Genomic DNA, 26,711 nt, shown 5'->3' with positions numbered 1-26,711 from the left:
TGTGTGTGTGCGTGCGTGTGAGGGTGTTCTAACAGTTTGAATACATGTGAATGTCTAGCATTGTTAAGAAAGCAGAGACTGTGTGTGACCCGCAACACGCCTTGAGTGCCAATTCCAGAGCTTTCTGGTTGTTTACAGCTCTCACTCATAGAGCCTCTGAATATCAATGAGTGGACATGGGTCTTTCTACAGCTTAAACTGTCTGCAGTCTTCACTCAAGCCTTAATGCTTTTTCTTAATTCAAGTTTGTGGTGCCAATAACAAGGCAGAGACCATTTGCAATTTATTTTCTGTTTATATGTATTAAAGTATTGAAACCCACCCACAAAAAAAAGAAAAAGAAGACATTGTGCAACAAGATGTACCTGTGCTGAAATTTTTACTGTATTATACATGTATCATGTAACTCAAATGTAGATGTGCAAATTAATTAAGGAAGAGTTCCCGGGAGTGAAGAGACAGTGTGATTGACAGACAGGTGGAGGGAGAGAGAGACAGAGAGGAAGGCAGATGTCCAATGTACTGTACAAAAGCTTATTATACAGGTCTCTGTCAGCACCTTTCCCTCCTCTATCCTTCATTTTCTCCTTTACCCTCTTTCTTCCACAGTTATTAATAATGTTGGCAGGCAATCTGATTAACAAAAACAAGTCCAATGGCACAATGTGCTGCCAAGCCTAAATTAAGTCAAAATCAAGCCCCCAGATACATATACACCATTGGTATGCAAATGCCCATACACAGACAATGTGTTCCCCTTCATTATGAATGTAAATACATTATTACAATTGCTATTTATTGTAAGGTTGGATAATCCTCCAACCTGGTAAAATGATTGGGTCATATAACAACCAATATAGAAGACACAACTGGAGAGGAGTGGGAAATGCTTGAAAAGTGGTGGTGAAAATGTATAATTTATAACATTAAAGGAAGACTCCCTTTAGATAAAAATCATCAAAAAGACTGCTCTCATATGCTTCCACGAGTCACCAGCTACTTCTCCGTAACAAAATAAGCCTTGTTTTTACCGTTCACATTTTTCTCTTAACAAATTTGACTGCCCAGGCGCTTACTTCCCTCCACTTTGAAGACAGCAGCAAACACAGTAAAAATTGATCTCCCCTGTCAATATCTTATTTCAAGTGCAAACACTGAGGAAACATCTGAAAGTTTCATCATATAAAAATGTCTTCACCCACCTCATCATACTTCTTCAGTAGATTTCCACATGACAACGTACAGGAAGAATAAACCATGCCACTTGTCAACGAAACAGAATTAGCCATTACGGCTTTGCACATGTGAGTCATGTGCCTATGTCCTGCAGCCAAGAACAAATGATGTTAAGACAAGATACTTGTATTGTATGTAATGCCAGACAAGCACATATCTAAGTTGATACTGTGCAGAATATTTATGTTAACCCTTTTGACACATCTGCCCACGAGGGTGCCTGGCTTCTGACGTTAGTATGCATTTTATGTTGGCACTGACTTTAGGTCAGTTGAACCGCCTCCAAGAAAATCACTTGCCCTTAGTTTTTGAGAAACTGAAATATTGTATAAGCATGAAAGGAAAGGAAAGGCCTAAAGGTTTCATGCTGTATAAAGCTTTTGCCTATGCAGTATTGAATGCTAACCTAATACACATTGGCTGCTGTACTTGCATCACCCTTTCAGCGTTGCAAATAGTGAGCAGTCAAAAAAAGACCATACATTGAAAATCAATTCTTTATAGGGAACTTCACTTCACCCTGCTCTTGTAACTGCGAGACTGAGAGGAGTCTTTTAAGACCAATGATGCAAAGACAATGTTGAGGCCTGAAAACCAACAACAAGGATTTTATAGATATATTCAGGCTCACTGGATTAGAGGATCTTCACAGTGTTATATCATGTAGAATGAAAATTACATTCAATGATTATTTACCACACCACAACATGCACAAATCTTAATAACTAGGAGCATGTACAAGTAGCAATCTTCAATATGTTTTTTGTCATATGTTTTTTGTTGGCTTTGACAGTGTTTTGAATGTAAGCGTTCACTGTTGTGGGTCTCTAGCATTGCTTTGCTTTGACATCTTTATTGGATTTTCTGTCATTAAGGTTTGAGGTCCTGTTGATTCTGTACACACTTACACATGCATCACACAAACAATTCTGTATTCAGATATCATCTATGCTGAGTGCTGGTGTGGGTCAATAGCAATTTGAAATACACAACATTACACTACATGCTTCATCAACTTTTAGTGGACAGGTACACATAATGGGAATTGGTCCCAGGTTTTTAAAAGGGGCACCTTAGACATCACATTTATGGCTATCGTACATTAAAGACAATGACGGGTTGTTTTTCATTGGCTTCTAGTTCTAAAAATGCTAACATAATGGATCTGTGAAGACTAAAATATGTTTTTGTCCTCAATATAAAAAGTAGCAGACTATGCAACATAGTTTTTTTTTAGCTCATAGAGATCAGTGCAAGAATGTTTTGCCATACAAAATGAGTGCAAAGCTGGATTTGTACCATGCTCTAATGTAATACAATATATAACTAATCCAATTTGTTGTTGCATGCTTCTTCCCTTCTTCCTTGACAGGACCGCTTCATCACTGACTTCTCAAAACCACTTAAACCCACCTGCCTCTGAGGACCAATCATTAGCCCTGGAACTATTATAGACCTCATAGTATAGACATAAATACACCAGGATGCACAGAAAAGCTGGCGTATGTGACTACAAGCCAAAACTGTGGCTCATGGGCCACATCACCAACAATATTTTCAGCCAGTGGTATCTCTGTAAATCAAATTACTGTACCAACAGCAGAAACAACATGTACTGCTACTGCACCCACACAAAACCTTCACTTTGCAAACAAAATTTTGACACCGTTCTCTTTTCATATTTATGAATAAAAACATAGCAGATGCAGTACATGGAGAATCTGGTATTAAGAGTTATGTCGTACTGCAGGTTTATTAATCTATCTATTTATCATCCTATCTACTACCTCTACCTACCTACCTACCTACCTACCTATCTATCTATCTATCTATCTATCTATCTATCTATCTATCATAATTATTGTTTAATTCCTACAAGCTGCTCAAAACCACCTCAGTTCTATTTGTTGGCCAGTCTTATCTGTTAGACTCAGCTGTCGTACTGAGACAGGGACACATGCTGCTCTTTCGCTTTCCTGCCAGATTTCTCGAGCCTGGAAGCGGATCAAATCAGCTACCTCTCAGTCATAAGCTCTATTCTCTGTACTTTCGGGCCACCACGGCTCCCACGTTGATCTGAGCACATCTAAAGCTTTATTGAGCAGCCATTGCCAAGACTGTTTACCAGTTAGCTTTACTAGTCATTATCTTCTCAAAGATTTTCTATGAAACATGTTGAATGTTTGGGCTTTTTATGCCAGTAATAGTTGTACAGTACCTTTAGTGCAGACAGTACTTCATGTTAATGTATGTCCCTCATTCCCTGTTCTGAAGACCATAAGCGAGTTGCAGTACTGTCTCTTCTAATAAATAGAGAAGAAGAAGATACACACTTGAAGAAACCAAGGTCACCTAATAAATAATACATTAGACAACTATCCTAGTGTAGCAACTGTATCCCTGGGTTCCCGCACACAGCAATGAAACATAGAAATCATCCCCAGGTGAAGAACCACACTAAGCTCATTTTTAATTGATAACCTCATCCTACAATGGGCAAGGGACTTTTCTAACCATATCAAATCAGAAAAAAAAAAACAATCAACATAGTCAAAAGACAGGTCAGTGTGGAGTTTATCATTTTTTCAAACTGTCACGCATTCCTGACAAGGAAAAGCATGAAAGAGGGCTGATACGGTTAAGTGATTTAAAATGCTATCAGCAGTGGAGTACTTCTGACTGCAAGTGGTCTACCTGTCTCCCAAGATAACCTGGAGGTGGGCTGAATACAAGCCAGAACTGCTGGCCTCCCTTGCAGTGTTCAGATATTAGGTCTGCTTTTGTTTTATGTTAACGCTCGTTGGCTCTTTTACCTGAGGCAAAGCAGGTTAAGTCACACACATATCAACACAAATTTATACAGTAGATATACTGTATCTATGGGCGAGAGTGAGGTTTCTTTTCTCTGTCACTAAAGGTCTTTCAGTATCGGCAGATCGTAGGCCAATAACTCATATGAAAATACAGTATTTACAAAGTATCACCATTACACGACAGTAGTGACTTTATTTTAACCTGGAAATATCCCAGTCTGTATATATCTGGGTAAACATTATTTAACAACCAAATTTGAAGGATAACTACACTGCCAAATGCCATTTTTTGAGTGTTGTCATGGTTATAATGTATCACTGGAACAGTTGAACTAGAAGTAAGCCTTTGTGAAGACCTCTGCAACGGACTAAACCTCCAAAGTTAGCTCAAAATTATAGTGATTAGATGACTCTAGAAAGGCTCCAAAGTGTGACTAACAATGAGTTAAAATACATTGGATGCAGGGTAATATAATTTCTGTTATTTACTCTGAAGAAGTCCTGCGGAGTATAGAGGCGGAATTGAAAAGTCTTTGCCCACCCTGACGGATAACAACCTTTTACACTGACATCCAGTCCTAATTGGAAGACTGTGTGTACGAAGAAAAAACGAAACTAAAAAGCTGTTGGGAGAGTCAGACCATGCAAGCTCAATAAATGGCCAGTTAAGAGAGAGTTATAGTTAAGTTTAAGGCTGCAGGCTGCCTTAATGTAAATGATTTGATGAGAAGGAAAACGAACTTGGTAAACTGTTGTCTGTGACCCGCCTTCTGTAATTTTGCAGTTGATAAAACACCATCCAGAAACAATGAGTGTAGTCAATCAACAGCATTGCTCTCATGGCTCTCACTAACTACTCTCACCTTGATTATCCCAGTTTATCAATTGGTCCCATCCGAATAGACTTCATATGACTTCATGACTTTATCTGTGAGAGGAACACTAGCTTTACACTCGTATGCCAACTTCAAGAATCAGTTCAATACTTCATAATGGACATTATGATATCCTATGTATTTCTGTGTTGGGTGTGCCCTTATATTGAAGGTTTTCTTTTATTCATGTTTTATACGAATTATCAACTATTGTCCAATGTTGTTTTTCTTCATTTATTTGTCTTTTTATTATCCACTGTACAGCACTTTGGTCAGTTTATACTGTGTTTAAATGTGCTTTATAAATTAAATTCACTTACTTACTTACTTACTTACTTACTTATGATTCTGTGGCAGGCATGATAAAACTGTGGCAGTAGGGCAACAGCAAATTTGTCAGTGCGCAGAAGGTAAAATGAATGCATTTATCTATATGGACGACAGTTATAAAGTAAAATTGCTGCCTGTACAGTATCTGATTAATCCTCTATATCTTACACTATCCTGGAGATATGGAAAATAACAGAGACATAGCTGGAACCACTTTTCATTATTCCAGTAACCGTATGGCAAATGGAGGCAAAAACAAAACAACATCGTTATCTGCTGCCCCTGAGGAAGTTTATGAGCAGGTGTGAAATAAAGAAGAATGAAGACGGAAGGAGGAGGAGCAGAAGAAGGACGGAGGAGGAGGGTGAACCCCATGAACAGACTGCCTCTGCAGCGCTGTCTTGGCTCTGTCCCTGCCGAGAAAACAATCCAGCCGGTGCTCATTAGCAGCTGGAGTTTCATTACCACAACACCGGAGCCTGTTTAATGAACCCTCGGTGAGAACATGCATCCTGCTTCCCCATTTGAGTTCAGAGGTAGTAGGTGACGTGCCCCCCTAAAGCATGTCTTATTGCACATTCCAATGTTAGAACCACAAATGTCCTTTGCTGCAAGCACAGATGGAGCAGCCAATGAGACATTATAGAAAACTGAGGCGAGACTGTTGATGACACAGTACACAGGAGGATGGGGATGGCAAGGTGATAGTAATCATAGTTTTGACTGACACCTCAGCGTGGCACCATACTCTAGCTGTTGTTATTGTTATTGTAACAGGAGATACAGATGGCATTTCATTAACCATTTGACCGACAGACCTAAAGCGTCTTCTTGCAGCGATTCAGCCCTCTGGGGCACAGTGGTTGTTCTGTAAGGATCATCAAGAGATGAGCAGCACAGATTAATAATGAAGCTTCACCATTACACAAGGGAAAAAGACAGACAATATACAAAGTTTCAGCATCCAACTGTTGATTAAAAGAAGGAATGTATGCCATAAAAAAAGGGGACAAAACCACTCCGTTAGAGCCAAAAGGAAATCATAGCCTATTCATCTCCGCTGCCACTAAGTCACCGCTTTCCTAAATTGTAGATGGCGAATGAAGGCTGCCTAAATATCATCACAGGTTCTATAAACTGTTAACACTGAGCCTTGATTGTACAATTGGGCTTGAGTCTTGATAAAAGGCATAAAATACAGTCAGTTTTTAAAACTGCTTCATGCTTAAGCGAGCCATCATGTTCATTCTTTAGTGGAAAACGAATGTAACATCCCTCTGTCTCTGATTCTCTATTTAGTATCATACCAAGGTAATAAGAACAATGGGACATTATCTGTGCTGTTTTAGGAATTCAAATCATAAAAAAAAAAACAGGTCACCAGTGACACCATGGTTTCCTACATTTGCGAAAACATTCCTTGCATGCAGCCTGCCAGGACCCCAGCTGTGACTGTGAGATCTTGCATCAGATTACTTCTCTTTGATGAGATGTTTTACATATCAGGACATACACACATACAGGACAACATGACACTGATTCTGCCATGGCTAAGCCATTTCTTTAGCTTTATATTGTGCCAAAATGACACATTTGACAGCTAAAGATACCTGCATTTAGAAAGGTTTTCACTTCATCTCCCAATTTAACAGTAACAATAACAGGCTGCCATGAATAGCACAAAGGACATTCACAAAATACTTCACAATAAAAGTTGGGCCATTGTTTCAGCACTGACAACATAATCAGTACATGAAGAAACAGGTGTTAAGTGCTCAGATCTCACTGGAGTTGTAACTGGGGGTGTAAGAGAGGCATAACTGTGGGAGAGGACAGGACTTGAAGTTCAGTCTTGATTGACAGAGACAGAGCTGTGACCACAGCTGTAACAATCTTGACAGGTGGACTGTTGGCCGCCTGTTGCAAATGCACTCATGCATACAAACACACACATACATAAACAAATATAAATGTACTTGCATACAAATAGACAAAATAAAAATGCATAAGAAACTCTATCCTTCCTCATAGATGGTGCTGTACGAGGTTACTCCACTGCAGGTCAAATGCATGTTTCCTTTCTTAGCCTACAGCCCATCCGGCTTGCCCACAACAGAGAGCTCTGGAAAGCTGACAGTCCAACCCAAAAGAAGAACAAATGAATACAGAAAAACTCCAAATGTCAGATTCAATCACACCCGAGAAAGGTCAAAATGGATCACACACACAAAAATGATTCTGCATAAAAATCTTGACACAAAATGGCATTCACCATTTGAGACAAATCAGGGTATGCAGTCCCTAAAATACCACAAAAGTTGCACTATTGGACTGTTTGTGTACATCCCAGAGAGGCATTACAACACCTAAAGAAAAGCCCCTTTTCAACTCTCACTTTATCTGGGGCCTTAATGTCACACAGATCTCACACTGCAAAACTTCCAATAGATTTTCCGACTCCGATTCTTCCGGCATCGTATCAACATTCCATGCTGGCGCTGACCTTGTTACGAAAGCTGCAATGTCAAACAACCATCTCGTCCTATCTCAGGAGTTAGCAGAAAAGCCGGGAATGTTTACCCACTCTCAAGTAGGAGACAACACGGGCTGAAAGATGCGCTCTTTATTGACAAAAGACCACCGGGTACGTCCTTGTCACATGCAATGCAACATGTGATGCACATTAATACAAATGAATTCAGTTAATGGAACAGGCCTACACAAAAGTCAGACACTAGCTCTAACTGTATGGTGTAACATGTGTTGCTGTTCTCAAAGGCTTGTCAGCTGTGCATGGGGCCTCATCCTACAGCAGCTGAGCTACCACAATCAGCCATCATCAGCGCCTAATTGTACATAATTAGTTGATTAAGTTGGCTCATTCCTGTGATTTCTCAGCAGTAAACTTCTTATACCTGCTAACTATGCTGTCTGAAGGAGGAGGTACAGTCACTGTATATAGCAGAAGTAAAGGCCACAGGTAAGTAGCTGTCTGACCTTAAAAGCTTATGAGAGTCAATATTTGAGAACATATACAAGTCACCACCAAAGCTACAAAATAAACGAAAATGTTGTAAATGCCAGGAGCCGCTCAAGGCGAGACTGACTTTTGCTGTTGCTCCAACAGTTATGAGCAATAAAAATGTTAGACTTAGTAGAACTGTCCTACAGACTGCAATGTCATTCCTGATTTGTCATAAATTGACCAGATCTGCTCTCTCTATCATCAGGAGTACACCAGAAGAATAACATAATGCAAAATTCAATTTATGGACCTACGTGAGTGTAATGAATAACAACAGTGTGTAAAAAAAAAAAAAATGTACTTCCCCATGCGGAATTAATCAGATGTAAATTTAAATATAATTTATAATCTTAGCTCAGTTTTTTGTGTTCTCTCTGTTTGAAACTGAATCATTTGGATAGTTCCCTACATTTTGTGGTGGGAAAAAAAAACTAACTCTCTGGAGACTCGGTCATTAGATCTGTCACATACTTGTGAGATAGTTACGCTTCTTGTATCGCCTAAAGATACCGAGACCGAAATTAGAAAAGAGGCAGCACTGAGGACACAAGGTCTGGTAACATTCTGTAAACACAAGCAGTTTCGTTAACATTAGTACAAAAGTACACTCACCTTGAGCCTTGAGCATTGTTTTTCTTTTCTCTGTGTTGGGAAGCAAAAGGGAGGAGGGAAAACTTGGGAACGATTGTTTCTAAGACAGCACAGGCATGCAAATGTTTATGTTTGTGTACATGTGCTTCTAGGGGGATCTCAGGTCTGCAGAGGGGGGAATTGCATGGGGGAATAATGAGGTGTTGAATGATGGTAAGAAGAAGCAGAGGGGTGTTGATTGTGCAACCTGCTGCAGTAGGTTTCCATTTATACTCATAAATACAAGGGTTGGATACAATGTATCATGACTAACCCAACTACTACACATATATTCTCATATATTAATCTTTACTAAAAAAAATCCAAACCAGGTCTCTCAAAAACTTTTTTGGAATATTCAGCTCATAAAATTTGCTTACTAACAGTGCCGATGCACCAGCTGTCATGAGATAACATTTATTTGGCGTCTGTTATCTGCCGGTAGACCACTCTAAGCCGAAACACTGCCGTATGCCAGCTGAATGTCAGACACACCCTCGTGCCTTGGTATGTAACAGTCAACAGTGACTGGGCTGCGCTGGGCTACTACTGTCTGTGTATGCGGGCGCTACTTTCTCATGTTGCCTTCTGCTAAAGATAACGCATCCTACAACTCCACTTAAGCCTATGGGAGGAATTTGAGCCTGCCCTGCTCAGCTGGAAATCAAAACAGAACACTTAGAGGAACATTATCCCTACACACATAAACACACAACGCCCAAAATAGGAGAGAATAGGCAGCAATAATACTAAAGGCACACGTCACAGGAACGTGGAAACACAAGAACACACACATCCTATTACTAAGAATTGAAAGTCTTGTCTTCATTACATTCCCATGAAACAAATCCAGTCCTTTGGTCAGACAATTCATCCCCACGCTGTGGAAAACTGAATCCTTTGTAATCTAAACACACACTTAAAAATAAACACAGCACTATTGTGTGTTTGTATAAGAGGCTACATGAGGGAACTATGCTCAAACACACTGGTACTTACATGAAGACTCATGCTGGAACTGATGCTGCCCTCAAATTACAGAGACCTATTCCTGACCTCCACAACAATGATATTCTATATAACACAAAACCCACATACATACAGCTACGAAGACTGATCACAGTATGCGGGCAAAGTTGTGAATTCCAGCTGACAACATGTACGTTTCTCACTCTCAACAGTTTGTTCAACTGTTCCCAATCCCACCAAAAACACAAACAGACAAATAAAGTGGCAAACCAAAAGCAAAACTCACCATTGTGTGAGGACTCCTTGATATCGGCCACCTTCCTCAGCGCTGAAACGATGGCATCAGAAGGAACGCGAGGACTCTCCACATACTTGGGCTTCCTGATTGGACCTGCTAGCATGAACCGAAGATAGAGGGAGAATGAGAGACAGAGAGAGTGTGTCAGACAGACAGAGAGAGGGAGTCAGAGAGAGAGAGAGGGAGAAACAGAGAGAGAGAAAGCGAGAGAGAAAATAAATGCAAAAGAGGAGAGAATGAGAGAAACAGAGAGAGAGAGAGAGTTCTCGCTGGATTAACGTGTTCCAGATGGGACTAGAGATGAGAGGCGGTGGTGTCTTAGTTGGACAGGCTTGGCTGCACTCCGTGGCTCACATAAACTCTCTCTCTCTCACACACTCACACACACACTCACACACTCTCAGACAGCTCCCTGCGCTGATAGCAGCTCTGGTCTGTCTGACAACCCAGAATGGCTGGAGACTCCCAGTAAAACACTGCTAGCTGGCTCTGGGAATGTAAACTACAGCAGGAAACCACAACAATTAGCCTCTTTGTGGACTTTAAAAATGAGTGTTCAAACACACAAATGCACGACTTTTCTGCATGTTGAGCTGTCCGTTGAAAGTATACCCTCAAGGGTCCACGGGGATAGATTAAGGTCCAGGTGTCCTGGTGCAAGTCGGATGATGTATCTGGGACAGCGGGACAGTCCTCTGAGGACCGTCTTTGTCTTTAGTGAGGAGTCGAGGTTAGCTGGCTGCTCTGTTCCCTCTGCTCACACCGTGACAGAATTAGAAAATCCCATAGCTCCATGCAAAATGCTAGCTCACTGTGCTTTAAGACAAACCACTGATACACTCACCCCGCTAGAGACACAGCTCCTTTTGAAACATTTCCATCTTAGTCTGTGCGAAAAGATTTTCCCCAGTTGTCTATAACATAGTCTGTAAAAACAACCTTTTAAGCTACCCTAAACAAAAGGAAAATAAGATTCTTTCTTTGAGTGGTAGCAAAGGCCTACTAATCTTTCCTAACAGTGGCAATATAATTGTTTATACATGCAGGAGATTCAGCAAAGACAGTAGACTAAATACTTAGCCATGAAACAAACATCTCCCAAGCAACTAGCGGTGCACATTTCCAAGTCCTTATCCTACAATTTCTCGTGTAAAAAAGGAAATACATTCCACAGTCCAGACACAAAAGCGAAAATGAAACAGCAGAAAATAACCTGGAAACAGGAGGTGACTGTATAATTTAGATCCATAAATCTATAGAGAATAGAAACAGCGTGCCTCCCGTTGCACCACTCCTCTATGCTTACACCAACCTTGACCTACTGTAACCCAATCCAAACCTCTGCCTCCTTCTCCAGACTCCTGTTATCAGATGGCTGTATGCGTAACCCCAGTCATAACATAAAGATTAGATGGGAGAACGGAGATATCCATTTCCTATTACCACATTCGATAACCAGTCACTCCCACCATAAGAAGAAAAACTCTTTATCAGATGGAGCAATTTTTTAAACCACAGCTGCGATCTTGGCCACAGATACTAATAGTGGAGGTTAGTGAGGGGGTAAGGGGGGAGTTACCACAGCAGCCATGTGAGAGGAAATGATCTGGAAGTGTCATTGCAAGAAACCAAGCTTGAGTCAGCTTGATGCACAGTGCCATCTATGGATATGCGACTTGAAATGCATAGTGAGCTTTTGATACCCTAGAAGAGCTCCTCCCTTTGCAAACTGGGTGTTCTTTTGCTTAATAGCAGACAGCATGGATATAAAGCTGGTTAAAGAACACAAACTAAAAGCCCACAGTCAAACGCAGATGTCCATCAGAGGAGCAGGAAGCAGTAGTCGTAGTATGTAGTTAAAAATTGTTTTAGCGGTGACGATGGCGTTTTTTTAAAAGCGGTATAACCCAAATATTGGGAGTTCCAGTTCGTGTACATATATGAGGTTTAAGCCTGAAGGGGACTGATCTACAAAACCAATCCAGAAAGCCAAAGAGTCAGTCCTGAAAACCTCTTTTCATTTGTGGATGGTCAGGCACAACCTATTACCCAGGAGTCACACGGCTCCACTTTAAGTGGGACTACAGAGACAGAGAGGGCTGTGTGAGACACACTTAGTTCAGGTAAATATCTTGGACCAAAAGCGCGCTGCCAAATCTGTTCCTGTTGAGTGTATTTCATTTAAAAACAACAGGGGGCATAGTTTGAGTAATTTAAACCATATGCTTAAGTTCAGATACAGTTTACAGCAAGAGGAACACAGGATCCACACTTGAAATAACAAACATGTGGCTGGCTATCAAGGGTAATTTTAGGCCACATCTGATGCTCGATAATACAAGGAATAGGCAAAAGGTCCTTCAGCAAGACTCTGGTGTCAGAGCATCAGTACATGACAGACAAGGCACACAGGGGTTTCTTTTCCATTCGAAATCTCATCTCAAGATTTAACAGGGTGTCATTACTGCCCTGCCCTTTTAGATGGAAGCACTGACGAATAAGCAATTGCAGTTTATAACAGCCATGAAAAGGTCGCAGAAATGGAAGTGTCAGACATGTGACCCTTAAAGGACAACGACAGAGGGAGAAGCAGAAATTAGATGTGCTTTCAATTTCATGTAAATGAATGTAAATCTATTCACATGCACGTTAACTGCTGGACAATTAACTAATAATAAATGTAGGACAATCACCATCAAACCTTCATTTCCCAAATTTTATAAAGAACCACGGAGGAAATGATAAAGAGATGGAAGGATGTGATTTCTACAGAGAAATATCACCCAACTATCAACTTGATCTCAGAGCCAGATGCAACAAATTAAAATGCATTAAGTCTCAGTATTCTGAACATACCCCATGCAAGTGAGAAATGTCTCATACCAATATGCATGCAGGAGCTCATTAGAGCAAGAAAATGCTGAAAGACAGAATCAAAGGTATATTGAAAGAGACTAGGGTAAGGCTAGTTTTGGGGGGTTGCAAAATCAAAACATAACAGATGAAAAAGGCAAGTTTCTGATTATCAAATTGAATTTCAAATTCTAATTCAGAATTAATCCAAAATATTTCGGATGTATTTGTGTTTCTATTGATATTTACAATGAAGTTTACTATTCAGTTGTATGTTGAGGTTTATTTGAATAAGTTTATGTAAAACTGTTACTGGATTGTGTTGCTCAGATTAGTTATTATTTTAAAGACATCCTCAAGAATCCATTATCAGTCAGGTTGCAGTTTGTATATACTCAACAGTCCTCTTAAGGTTTGGGGGACTTGAAAGATATTGTCACATGCTGCAACTCAAAGGTTACTTCCCTAACACACTTGTATTATTCTGAAAGGATCAAGTCACTTAAACAAAAACTAGTGCCCAACACGTGGAATATCTAATACTGACAGAGAGACGTTAAGTCAGGGAGAAAAGGGAGTAACAGAACCTAAAAGATGGTATGTACAGTAAATACACATGTAAATGTGTATCTATGCAAATGCATGTGTTAAATTTATGGTAAGAAAAGCAAGCAAACAGAAGATGGGGGAGGAGATGGGTTAAGAAAGAAAAGAGAGGATCTCAAGGGTAAAGCAGCCAAGCGAGCTGTGAGAGCAGAGGACTCTTTACTCGCCAGTATTCACTGTGAGATTCAGGAATCCATGACCAGCGAGCTATCAATCAGCAGGCACATACATACACACACACATACCAAAACAGCCGAATACCTAAGACCAACAACTTACAATGTCCAGTGAAAGCCAGTGAAAGAGAGGATTGTTCATGGTTAGGAAGTGATCAAGGAGTTTTCCCAGCATTCTTCAAGATGGACTCTGACTTCTTCACATTTCAACTTTTCAATAAGACAGTGTGCCCTCTTTGTGGCGGAAGGAGAATGAAAGCAGTCTCACAACAGCCCTCTTTATGTTCCAAAATGTCACGTCAAGTGAAAAATAATATATTCTGGAAAAAAAGACGCTAGATGAGGCTTGAATTCTGAGTGCTACATGTCAAAGTCAAGTTACCAGTGTTATTTATTGAGCGTCCTACAGAGAAGCATGAGATATATTTGGACTTGTTAATAGCTGAACCAAGCTTTTAATCTTTTTGCCATTATGGTTGCAAAATAGCAGAGAAAGAATTACAGGCATGGTGCCTTGTGGACCTAAAATATGAATGCTAATTTACGATTCATTCCTTTTTCACAGCCTGACATATTGCCATTATCCTCTCCTGGTCAATGCAATTTCTGTACTGTACCAAAAGGAGGGACTGGTCTTTTTTTTTATTTTTATTTTTTTAAACACTACATGTTTAATAGTCATGACTAATCTCACACATGCTGTTTCACAAGCTGGTGTGAATTATGTATTAGTCCCCGCTGTGCACATGGTCATACATTTTCAAAAGGTAACAATAACTCAAGCAATGTAATGTAAGCCAAGATTTTTCATTTCCCCTAAGCATTTATAATCTAGTGTGATGCACCACTATATCACATGAGCATCCTGATTCTACTGACTGACTGTAGAAGCAATGTCAGTATATTCAGTGTTGGTCTCTTAGGCAGTGGGTGAATTGGGATTCCTCTGCAGATGAAAAGGGGGATTGCATGTGATAAGGAGCCAAAGCTGGAGTGGAGTGTAGTGAAATGGAGAACTGGATAGAACTTCTCACTGGGTGCTCATCAGAGGAACCTTTCAAAGGGTTCCTGCAGCATTGCAAGGTCTTTTACAGCTCAGCTCTCAGAAAGGCGTCAATATTCCCTCAGGGATGTCTGGTAACTGTCAATACCCCAGAGTTGACTTCAGGAGAGCTCACCTCAAAGGGGCTACAACTGGCTTTGAAGAGTGTTCCTATCCTCTTGACAGAACTGAAAAATAAATTGCACTCATCTGGCAATGTAGATGGATAATGCTAGTGGATGAATATTGTATTCATACAGGATATACTGTATAATAAAACAGGGATTTAGCAGGGAAGTTAATATTGCTCAGAAGAAAGTGTTTAGCTGAAAAAATGAGTTGCAGTTATGAGGAACGATATCATTTTGAATCTTAAGACATCATTTTCTCGTTTCAGTTTGAGCACACACTGTCCTTGAGCTTTAACATGCTGTATCTGACTGCTCTATAACTATGAGGCTTAGTGAAAACACATAAATCCTCAAGTGTTTTATCAAATGACCTTCTGTGTTGTTTTATGTGGTCTACTGTGATAATATCCTCTGAAGCTCTAAAACCCTGCTCTAAAAAAAATCGCAAAGAACACAAACATTTTATAAAATGGCTATGGGACTTAATGACCACGACAAAAATGCACTGTAAAGACTATACAAGGCTTAAACAGCTAAACCCCCCACTAATGTATAGCATTCGATGTGCGTGGGGGTGAACAATGGGGCTGCGGTCACAAAACACAGATAAAGAGGAGATAAGCAACAAAGAGGTCGTGGCATCAGACCACTGTCAGCAAACGTCATCACCTGATTGGCCCTCATACACACACACACACACACACAGATAGATCTAGCAAGCCAAAAGAGCGTTTGCCCCTCCCTCATTACTACCACTGAGCCCTTGAGCGAGGCCCCCACTCCAGTGAGCTGCTCAGTGGCCAGCAGATCAGACTGTGTTTGTACTGGTATTAAAGTGTCTAACAGTGCGAATGTGATCGTGTAAAAGAGAGGCTTCCTCTCAGTGAAACTGAATAGCCACTCGATATTATATCTGAAGAGAAAAAAAGCCTTTTGGGGGCTAAGTGTTCAAACACAGCAGGATTTCACCTGATTAAAGAGAATCAACAAGGTTACCATGCCTCCCAGATGACATAAAAATAGAGACATCATGTCAGAATAGTGAACTATGCTCCCTGGTGGTGATTTGCAGACCTGCTTGGCTGATCGATAAATGAATCTTTGAAAGCTTTCATCAACAAACCCCCCCCCCCCACTAAATTCATTTCAATATCCACAACAGCCTACCAGAGACCATTCCCCCCATGGCCTCTTTGCAGATATACCAATTAAAATGATACACTACCCATGACGGCAATAAATTAATATGAATTGCTGTTTTATGATCCCTCGCTGGCAGGCAGGGAGGAAAAGCATGGGGCCAACGGTTTTGTCATGTGACTACAGAAAGGTCGCACATCTAATGTACACACACTGGCAGCAATCACCTCTGTATCCACCACTCTCACTGATATATATATATTTGTTATATTGAATAGTACCATTCACACCACGCTGTTACATGGCTCATACTCCTACATGTAGCTGTATATATTGTGTGGTCATAATTATAAAGATGGGCTTTTCAACAGCTACAAAAGAGTCATCTTCACACAAACATGTATCTCACCAAGCAATGCAACCTTGAGGACAACAGATGCTTTTCATCCTACAATGGCACAGTAACCTATAACAGCCAGAGGAGGTCACTGTGGAGATACCCAGGAGACTCAGAGGTGGAGCACAGGGAGTTTCTAACTGTTGAAGAAGACCTAAAAACCTCGTTTACGGTGTCAACAACTATATTCTACCCATGTTAGATTGAGGTTCAAGTTTTTTCAATACCTGATCTTTGACCTGCACTGGGTTGGAGCAAGATGGCTCCATTCAGGCAACATTCCTGTAGTAATTGTCCCACCATGGGCCTTTAGAGTGCCTGTAAACTATTAAGACTATAAAGCCTAGGTGCTGTTCCACAGATGTCAGGGTGCTGTGTTTCATGGTTAAGCTCTGGGCTTAGCTGATCAAAGCGGTGGCACTCAACGCCACCAGGACTTTGCAGCTCAGGCATCCGTCACACTCCTAATTAACTCAATGTTTCCCTGTTGTCCCCTGTGAAGCTTTCATGAAAAGAACAACCACTAAGTTGGAGCCTTCCAAACTGCGATAGATTATCCAATGTGTCTGGAAATGAAGCCAAGCCACAAAATGCTTTCTGAATCTGTGAAACCACTTCCCCTCAAAGACATCAGTGAAGGGTGGATGGGAAGGAGAATAAATAAATGTGTGAAGGATGCCCTGATGGATGCACTGTATATATACGTAAATGAGTGTTGTATAACAGGGATTTAACCCAGACCTGTGCTGGTATGTAGAAACTTTTAGGAAATTGTTAATATGAGTATACAGGCTATGGAAACAAATTCCCTCTAACCGAAGACAACAAATTATCTATCCATCATCTACCCATGAATATTTGTTCGGTGTCAAAAAATTCTTGGCAAAAATGAGTATAAATGAGCTCATTGCAGGCATTGAAAGCTCATACGCATTGATTTTCATTCTCATCTGTATGTAAGAAAGTACCAAATGCTTTCCCCCAAATGCTATCTTGCATCAGCTAATAAACGACGCTCAGATCCCTGTTGTTTTCAGTTAAGTAAAACCAAAGGATGTCATAACATCATTTAAAAATCTTTTAGTCTTTTTAAAAGTTTTTCTTTCTTATAAAAGTTAAGATTTTTCTGCAGATAAATTGTTTTCTTTTAATAATTAGGTTGGTCCAAGAGAGCAGCTTGTTGGTAAGATACACTCAGCAACAATAACAAGTAAACCAATCTTTTTTTAATACATAGATACATTAATAATAAAACTAAATGTTGTTAATGCATACAATTTCTAGAATTACTTGAACTGATTTGGCTGTGTTTCACACTGAATGCCACAACCATGATGACATGAGCCCTTTCAAGCTGTGTTTGTATTTGGGCAGGCCCTTGCATCAACTCCCATGTCACCATACATTTCCAAAACATCTTTGCTTTGTTGTTACGGTCATAGTCTCCACACCTGTGTGCTGTTTAAGAACACCTTTCAAGCTCTCTTAATTAGAAGCCAAGATAAAATCATAACACTCCATGTACATGTACACATGGCGAGAATATGAGCGAGCTTACAAAGTGAACAAATCTCACAATTTTGAATAAAACTTCGCCATTCTGTCCATTTTCAGTAGTACACGCTAATTTCAACCACGATGAGTCTTAAATAGAGTGTACTGCGTCTCTTCTCGGGCTCGGGAAGAAGAGAAAATGCAGCATTATAACCCATGTTGTTTTCGTCGCTGAGCTGAGACATTTCCTGCAGTATGTGTTTATTAACTGGAGGTGTGAACTCTCCCCCAACGGGTTTTCACAGTTACCTGTGAGGACAGCGGAGGAGAGCCTACAAACCATCCCCCAACCCTCTCTCCTTTGGTTGTCCTCCATAACATCCTATCTTGTCAGTCCATTTTTTCCCCTTTTCCATGCCTCAGAGCACCACAAGTGGGAATATGCCTTTAATGAGTGTTCCCCTTCCCCTGTCCCCAGGGCCCTTTTCACCTTCACAAACTCAACCTCTTCTCTCTCTCCCTCTTGTCCCTCCCTTCATGTCTGCAAATGTACATTTCATGAGCGTTCTCTTTGATGGGTTTAAAATAGTCATCACAAATCCTGTGTCACCTGTGTTGCTGAGTAGATTTGTTTCCACTTGAGTCGGAGGTGAGCAAATTAAACCCTACTTGGCTATTTTAAACCGTATCTGTCTTTTCTTTTACCCTTTTTTTATAAACTAGGGACCAAGCACACTTTTAATTATGTACCTGGCTTCCCACCGAACATTTGCATAATGTACTGCATCATAATGTCAGGCCTGAGAGTCCAATATTAGGTTTGGAAACGTGATGAGAATTGCAAAAAAGATGCGTAGAGAATCAGAAAATCAGTGAAAACACTGAAGCAAAGACATTATCTCCATCCTAATCTGTAGCTGAAATTGAAATATGGCATTACATATTAGAAAGTTAATTTAAAACAAACTAAAATCTTAAAACAGCTAAATCACTATTTGAAAGACAAAGGTTTGCATTAGGATTAAACCATACTACCCCTCTCTATCAACTCATCTTTACACTAAACAGATCAAAGCTGTAACCACTCTAAACAAAGGCTAAATAGCCCACAGATGAGTGCCACATGTGAGTGGGGCCACATGGACCACTTGAAGGATTTCTCTCCTCTTTGACAAGTCTCCAGAACACAAAGACTCAGGTTGAAACAAGTTTAGCTACAAAGGTATCCCCTGCTTTGAAGCAGCCCACAGCTGCTGACAAGCATGTTCTAAACATGGTGGACAGAAGGGTTAGGGCTTGGGAGGACTGACAATTAGGCCCTTTTTTAGACCTGATATTAACATGCGTCTTGGGGGATCCGATCACAAGTGGACAGCTCTTAGTACTGTGAATGCACCCAAGACGAGGTCGCATTGAGATCTGATCGCTCAGACCACATTCGGAGGTCGTCTGGGTGGCATGTGACCACATTCTTTTAACAGTGTGCACACAGTGTGTCCTGGGCAACACCAAAGGACTGCTTACTCAACTGACATCCTGTAAGTACACACGAAACACATTCATTCATTGTCGTGCAAATTACGTGTTTGGGCTCTCTTACCTGCCAAGTTAAGCAGCAGATGTTTGTGAACAAACCGTTTCAACTGATTTCACTAGTTACAGAGTCCGTTGTGCGAGCAGGACGCTCCCTTTTACTGTCTCTGGCATTAATGCCTTTCTTCGTCATCAATGATGAAAAAACATCAGCCTTCTACACAGTGAGAGACGGTAAAAGTGTGCGTCCTGTTTGTATAGTTCAGTGATAAAACTCTACAGTATACCACAGAGAACATCTCCTGCAGGGCTGCTGACACCGTACGTAAAACATGCAACTCTGTACTAAACAACAAACTAGACCTGAATGATTCGACTGACAATATTCTGAGTAGGGTACTGCCCCATTGTGTTTACTTGCATACAGAGCGGGGAAGTGAGATAACAAGTGGTCCCCCGAGACACATTTTAATGCCAGGTGTGAAGTGACGTGCTTAGAGCTGTCCACTTGTGATTGGATCACCCAAGATGCATGTTAATACCAAGTTTAAACAGGGCCTCAGATCCAGTGTAAACACACACCCATTACCAGCCAGTAAAGTGTAAACACAGGGTGCAGTTGTAGAGACCACTGCGTCCGCACAAGGTGATCAAATACGAGGATGAAGTGACAAAAACTATTCTCTGCAACCAGTCTGAGTTCACAGTCTGACTGCTGGGATCCCGAATGATCCAGCTATCATTATTACTTTACGCTCCTGTGTTCCATATGACTTATTTTTCCAAGAGTTACAATTACTCAAAGAATAGTTTGATATGTTTCAGAGAAGACTGAGGTTGAAAGCTGCAGCAGCAGTGTTTTTGTTCCTGGAGCACTGTCAGTTGTTCAACAATCCTACAGAGGCACCTGAAGGTAGACAGGAATGATCACTTTTACAGGAAGCCCACAGAGACAAATGACACTCCCTTTACGAGACTGAAATAGTGCACAAAGAATGGGAATAACCCAAATGCTTGGAGCACATTACGTTTGTCTTGAGAAATACTCATGGGGGTGTATGGTTACAGAACTGAAGTATTTTGTTCTACCCAATGGCAACACAGCAACAACATCAAGAATCACATATAAGAGCTCAAATATAGGTACAAACAGTACCTGGTGATCTCTTGCTAGGGCGTAAGGGCATCATGTAGGACTGTCGTGGCAGGAGAGGCGAGGATGGAAGAGACATGGACACACCCTTAGCAAGGCTTAATCTGAAGACATCTTCCGGGACATTAGGGTGAATGCTGCCAGGCCCCTGGGGTGGAGGGTTTCCCTCGGGTGGGAATCTTCTTTGGGCACTGTGGCTGTGGACATCACCTGTTGAGGAGAACAACAAGGTTGTTACAGATTTGACATGTAATGCCATAAGGAAGAGCAGAGACCTTAAATTTAGCTACCTACTTAGGTATGGACTGATGTTCAGCAGTAAAAAAACAACAACAACAACACACAATTACACATTCCTATCTTTCTTCTCTCGTCATGCGTTAGTGCTTTTTAGCTGTTTGCATAAAACAGAGTTTTCAGGGCAGAAGGAAGTGAAGCTCAGGGGACTTTTAAACCTGTTTACACCGAAGTGTTATTGTGGTAAAACGCTGTTAAACCTCTGAGAATTATTGAACAAAGTGTTATATGAATGTACTGCACACTAATCAGCATTGTATATGAGTGCACAAGGCTGATTATGCAGGACTCTTAGGGCTCGGCACTGTTTTAAGAAGCAGAAATATAAAGAAAATGTGCACAAAGCACATGTACAATGGTTGAACTTGGAGGTCCAGTGTTTAACATTTAGAAGGATGTATTGGCAGAAATAAATGTATGATGCAAAGGTATGTTTTCATTAGTATAGAATAATCTGAAAATAGGAACTGTTGTGTTTTCAATACCTTAAGATGAGCAGTTTTTATCTGCCAAGGGAGAGCTGTATTCAAAAGGTTGCAATCTACAACTTCCCCGCTAAAAACCAGTGAATACCACACAATGATCCTTTAAGCTTAATTTTTTTCCCAATATATCATCGCCTCCAAGTGTGATGTGATCAGCTTTCCAAATGTGTCATTGAGGCCGTGTTTATTTCTGAGTTAATGTCATGTCTTCAGAGCCTTTCTGTTTCCCGTGTTCATTTTTAAGATGAATCAATTGAAGCTAAAATAAAGAGAACTGAGAGAGGATTTGGGCAGCTGTGTTCGCACATGCAGGGCTATGTGTAAAGAGTCAGAGACACAGTCAGAGCTTGTGTACTAGGAATGGCAGTCTATGGTCAGACTCCAACATACAGTTTATGTGTGGGCTGTAAAACTAAAACAATAAGCTGACGATTCTAAAAGCAGCAAAGAACTACCGATTTGGGTGTTCATTCCCAGTGAGTTTAATAGTATTGGCAATTATTTCACATTACACAAAGTAATTTGAGTCACTGTTAATAATCAATGAAGCAATAAGGTAAAGCCCAGCTTGCAGATGTGCTCCTGATTATCTAAAAACTATGTACGCATTTGATTCTGATATGATTCTTCAATAATTTGTGTGCATGTCTCATTGTTTAAATCCACATATGAAAGAACAATTAAGCAATGCAAGGATTTTATTTTGAGAGACCCGAACCTGCTAAAGCCTTTTGTTTAAGGTTCAAATACATAACTAAACTGACCTTGAAGCTGACCCAACTGAAACAAAGTACCAAACCATTTTCTTTTACTACCATCCTGAGTCTGAACACCAGGAATGTGAAACCTCAGAGGAAACATTGGCAACATGTATTTTGCTGAAGAAAGCAGCTGGGTTAAGCCAGGATGGCATTCTACAAATGTATAAAACAGATATACCATAGATGTAGGGTGAAAATGCAAAACTGCAAAAACGCCAGCTTTTCAGGAGCAGAGCAAATGTCTAACAACGTTTTTAATTTATCAAATAAGTTTTCACATATAGTTTCAAGATATTCAGTTGACTGTTATGCAACCACGTTACACAGGCAGGTACCACTGGCTTGCAGAGAAATCAGCTTACACAGTAGGGATAATAGTGGATTTCAGCATACGGTGGAGTGGTCGCTCTGAGATTTCCTGTATTGATTTGAACAAAACCAAAATATTCAACATGCATGTAGTTTCCCCTGTTTCAGTGGAAAGTTTTCCCTAGGAAGTACATTTAGGCTGTCGATACACTGCCCACCTTGTGCTCTTACTGTACCTGCTAGTTCACTGCCTGATTTGCAAACACTGTCCAAATTCCCCCCCCAAAAAAATTCATTCAAGGGTGTTCACAAGTTACACGAGTCAAGATACGAAGAAGTGCAAATAAATAATAGCGTTGCCCATGAAATCAACTTGACACTAAGATAGTGACAGAATGCTATGCCAGACAACGTCAGAGATAAGTCTCTTCATAGTTTGCTAGGGACACAAACAGGGATGATGATAGAGGTGGGAAAAAACGCAGAAGAGACCTGGATCCTAGAAAAACACAGGACTACATCATATGTATTTAAACCCAGGGTCATGGGCCAGTGAGTATTTCTCATGCCATCGGGGGTTATGAGAAGGACATCCAGTTAGTGGAGTAAATAAGGGTTGTGTCATTGACCACTAAGTTAAGATAACATGCAATTCACTAAGCACACTTGCTGGGTGTTCCTTGCTAAGTATTTGCACCTATTAAAGGACAGAAATCAAACGCAGTCAGTGAATTCACTCATTCACAGGCAGGTGCCACTAATCTTCATCTCGTCTCTCGTCCATATTCTTCTTCTCTCTCCCTGCAGGAGCACAGCTGAATGTTGATCATGAACTGGGCTCATGTATGTTTAACATAATTCTTATTGTGAAGAGTACTGAGAATAAAATATTATTATTTTTGTTGCCCACAGAACTCACTACATGCACTTTACTGATGCACTTTATCTTTGTCTATGTAATGTATAATATGTGTAAAATTTAATGAAGTTGATTAAAAAGGAAAAGGACAGTATTTCAGTGAGAAGTGGCGGTGGCATTATAAGAAGGGAAGGTGCAGTTTTTTTTGTCTGGTACATATTTTGTCATTAACACTGGTTTCAAAAAGTTAATTGTAAAAAGTGTGAGAAAAAAAATAATGCAAACCACCCACCTTAAACTACCCTAGGTGTCTACAGGTAACAGTTCCGCCTCTTGTTGACTATTCTAACACAGCCTTATGCTAAGTTCAGTAGTGTACAAGACAGCACATTTATAAAAGAAAACACAATCCAGAAAAACTGTTGTGGTGGTGTGCAATACAATCCAGTTGTCCAGAAATCTGCTGGCTTGCAATACTGTTTAAGCAAGCTGAGTTTTCTTTGTCCCTGTTCCCCAAACACAATCATTTTTACTGACAGGGCAGCCCCGCCATTTTGCTGTCTCACCTAATGAGATGCTATAATTTGTTCTCCTCAAAGAAATGGTTCCCCACAGTCTCTACAGATGACTTAGCTCAAGACTTGCAAATGACTTAACCTGGCTACTAGTTTGTACAATCCAAGCCCTCAATGGAAAAAACTGGTTTTGCTTTGCTGAGAACCAATCCTGCCTGGAAAGACCATTGTAGACATGGAGCCAGCTAACGGCAAATAATCTATTCATGCGGCATCAAAGTTGCCCACTCATCATGGCCACAAATTAAAATGTATGAATTATCAACCTCAAGATAACATATAATACCTAACTAATAATACAGACCATACGTCAACAGTCCCAGCTAAATAAGAACTGCAGATGTGGTGAACCACAGTAATGACAATTAGCTTTGGTTCTGTTTTCAGGACTGTGCTGCTTGGGAAGACTTCAGCAGATTAGCACTGACGCCTGTCTGCAGCCAGAGGTTTGTAGAAATCACTGAAGACTCAACTACAAGAGGCAAGCTACTATTAGCATCCCAACTCTCTCCTCAGGGAAATGAGTGTTGTTGGGCTGCCGGACTAATCAGAAACAGAGACCCATTTTCTCCACGCCTCCGCCTCGCCACGGGGGACACAAAGCTGTTCTGTGTTTTAAAGGGCTCCTAAACAAAGACGACTGCCAGACACAGGAAGCGGAAAGGTTGCAATGACACCTCTGCATGCCTTCAGACGTGGAAAAACCTGTGAATGACCTAAAGGTCACGCAGCCAAGGCCAGGACCTGCCATCACCCTGACCTGAGTGGGACATACAGCACCCACATTGATACCGACACTTTAAAGGGTCCTTCAGGAACTGTGTGTCCGACTGCAGGTTGTAAGTCAAGTTCTCTGTGGTAAGCAAGAAGCATATAAGAGATAAGAGTTTATCCTAGCATTTCGAATGTTGGTCCAACAAGTATTTCCCCTAGGTGTGAGAGTGGGGGTGTTATTACTAAATCGACTGATCAGAAGTTAATAATGATATATTCTGAGGCACTCTAGTGGATCAGGGGTTAAGGTGCTGACCATGAACCACCCAAAAAACTTCTAACAATACATTAACAATATCTGTACAGATTATAAAATGGAGGAAGGAAATAATAACATCTGAAATGCTTCTCCATCACCAGTTCCTGTGACAGCAGCCTTCATGGGGGGGGTCACAAGGTCTTCTTGATTTTAAGGCATGCTAGAAAACTTTAAAAATATACACAGAAGACCTACTGTATATGCCAGCATTTGGTTCAGTTATTGTGTTCACTATTTGGTTAATTTAACAGTTTTGAATATAATAATATAGCAGGGGTCATCGGTTTACTAAATCACAGAAAAAGGTCCCTTGTGGAGAAAGGTTGGGAACCACTGATGTAAAAGCTGCCAGCTGAGTGTTCACTTGCTGCAGTCACAGCAGGTCGTGGCTGATACAGGTTTCTGCCATATTGCATGCTAAAGAGATTATGACAAAGTTGTAATTTTGGTAGTTGGTTCTGAAAACAAGAGGCGCCACATAAAAGCTGGCCGTCCAAGTGCTGGTGAATGGGCTGCAGTGTGTCACGGTGACTGCTCTGCCATCTGACCGACACTTTATAACGCAGAGGGACACAAGGACAGAAGCTCGCCAGCGCTATTTCAGTTTCTTTCCTAAACCCTGGTTGGGGCAAGGCCTGCAATTTCAGCCCCTGCTGTGGTCAAGGAAATCAACCCTTTCTAATTATACAGTGCTGCCCCAAGATGATGTAAAAATGATTACAGTCCCTTGCGTGCTCTTTCCTCCTCATCAAAGTGAAGAGCCAGAGCCCACGAGGACATGCCCAGCCCATAAAAACAGTTCAATATTATTTCAAGACATTGATTTAGAAAAATAAACATTAAAGTACAAATCAATTATTTGAGCAGGTCAACGTGAGTCAATCGTATAAATTTATTCCAACCAATGCTCCGTCTAACTGTCTCCTACATTTGTAGTAACGTCATAAAGATGGAAAAATTATCTTTTGAATGAACCACATAAAAGGGAAATATAAAACCTCAACTGGCTGAATGCTGCTGAGGTTAACTGCACCAAATCATTATATTGATAATTATGAATTTCACATTTCTGTATCTCTTGCGTTCTGATTACAATATGCAGTGAATGGTTATCCTCTACAGCGTTTACTCAGATTACATAGTGACCATCCTCATCAAATAAAAGTCAACCACAATGAATTAAACCCCATTTCTTTTTTTATGTGTGGCCTAAGCATCCCTCTTTCCCCCGCCCGCCCTCCGCCAGCTTGCTAAGCACTCTTCATATTGAATGCTAAATGCTTTGAAATGTCTTTCATGGGTATAAATCTGGATAGTGTCTTTCACCTCTCAAGTAAATCTGTGCAATGGAATGTGATCTGTCCGTCCTTGTGAAAAAATGCAACCCCCCTCCGAAAGACCCAGACCCTCTCCATTGTCCAACAGAGGCCTGAACTGTCCAATAAAAGGATACAACCTTAAGGTATACTGCTAGGGTGCAGGCCAGACCACAAACAACTGCAAGGCAGTGTACATAATAACAGAGACAATACAGCAGCTCCATCTTAGATAGGTCTGTGCGGCACCTTAGTGTTTGGCACCTCTCTGAGGAGTCTGTTAAATGACATTTAGATGCCACTAAAATTAAAGGGGAACTTGGCAACTCTAGCCATTTCTTCGCTGGTTTCCACTTTTGTCATCGCATGTTTTCT

General features: G+C 40.7%; 1 protein-coding gene across 7 annotated transcripts in view; it reads right to left on the bottom strand.

Moving 5' to 3' along the window:
* The window catches only part of tanc1b (tetratricopeptide repeat, ankyrin repeat and coiled-coil containing 1b), a 101,832-nt gene that overhangs the window by 44,361 nt on the left and 30,760 nt on the right, over positions 1–26,711 (bottom strand). For 4 of the 7 annotated variants that reach the window (XM_035675977.1, XM_035675980.1, XM_035675979.1 and 1 more), the window contains exons 3-4: positions 20,705–20,911; positions 10,165–10,272 (exon numbers count right to left, since the gene is read on the bottom strand). In XM_035675977.1, the coding sequence (XP_035531870.1) occupies positions 10,165–10,272; positions 20,705–20,911 (315 nt within the window). Of the gene's footprint in view, positions 1–10,164; positions 10,273–20,704; positions 20,912–26,711 lie in introns of those variants that run through there. The other 3 variants (XM_035675978.1, XM_035675983.1, XM_035675982.1) reach the window with 2 other exon arrangements.

This window comes from Morone saxatilis, unplaced genomic scaffold, assembly GCF_004916995.1.
Source record: "Morone saxatilis isolate NCDOM2014 unplaced genomic scaffold, NCSU_SB_2.0 Contig5, whole genome shotgun sequence".
Lineage (NCBI taxonomy): Eukaryota > Metazoa > Chordata > Actinopteri > Moronidae > Morone > Morone saxatilis.
Note: the sequence above shows the minus strand (reverse complement) of the source record. Positions and strands in the feature narration are given on the sequence as shown.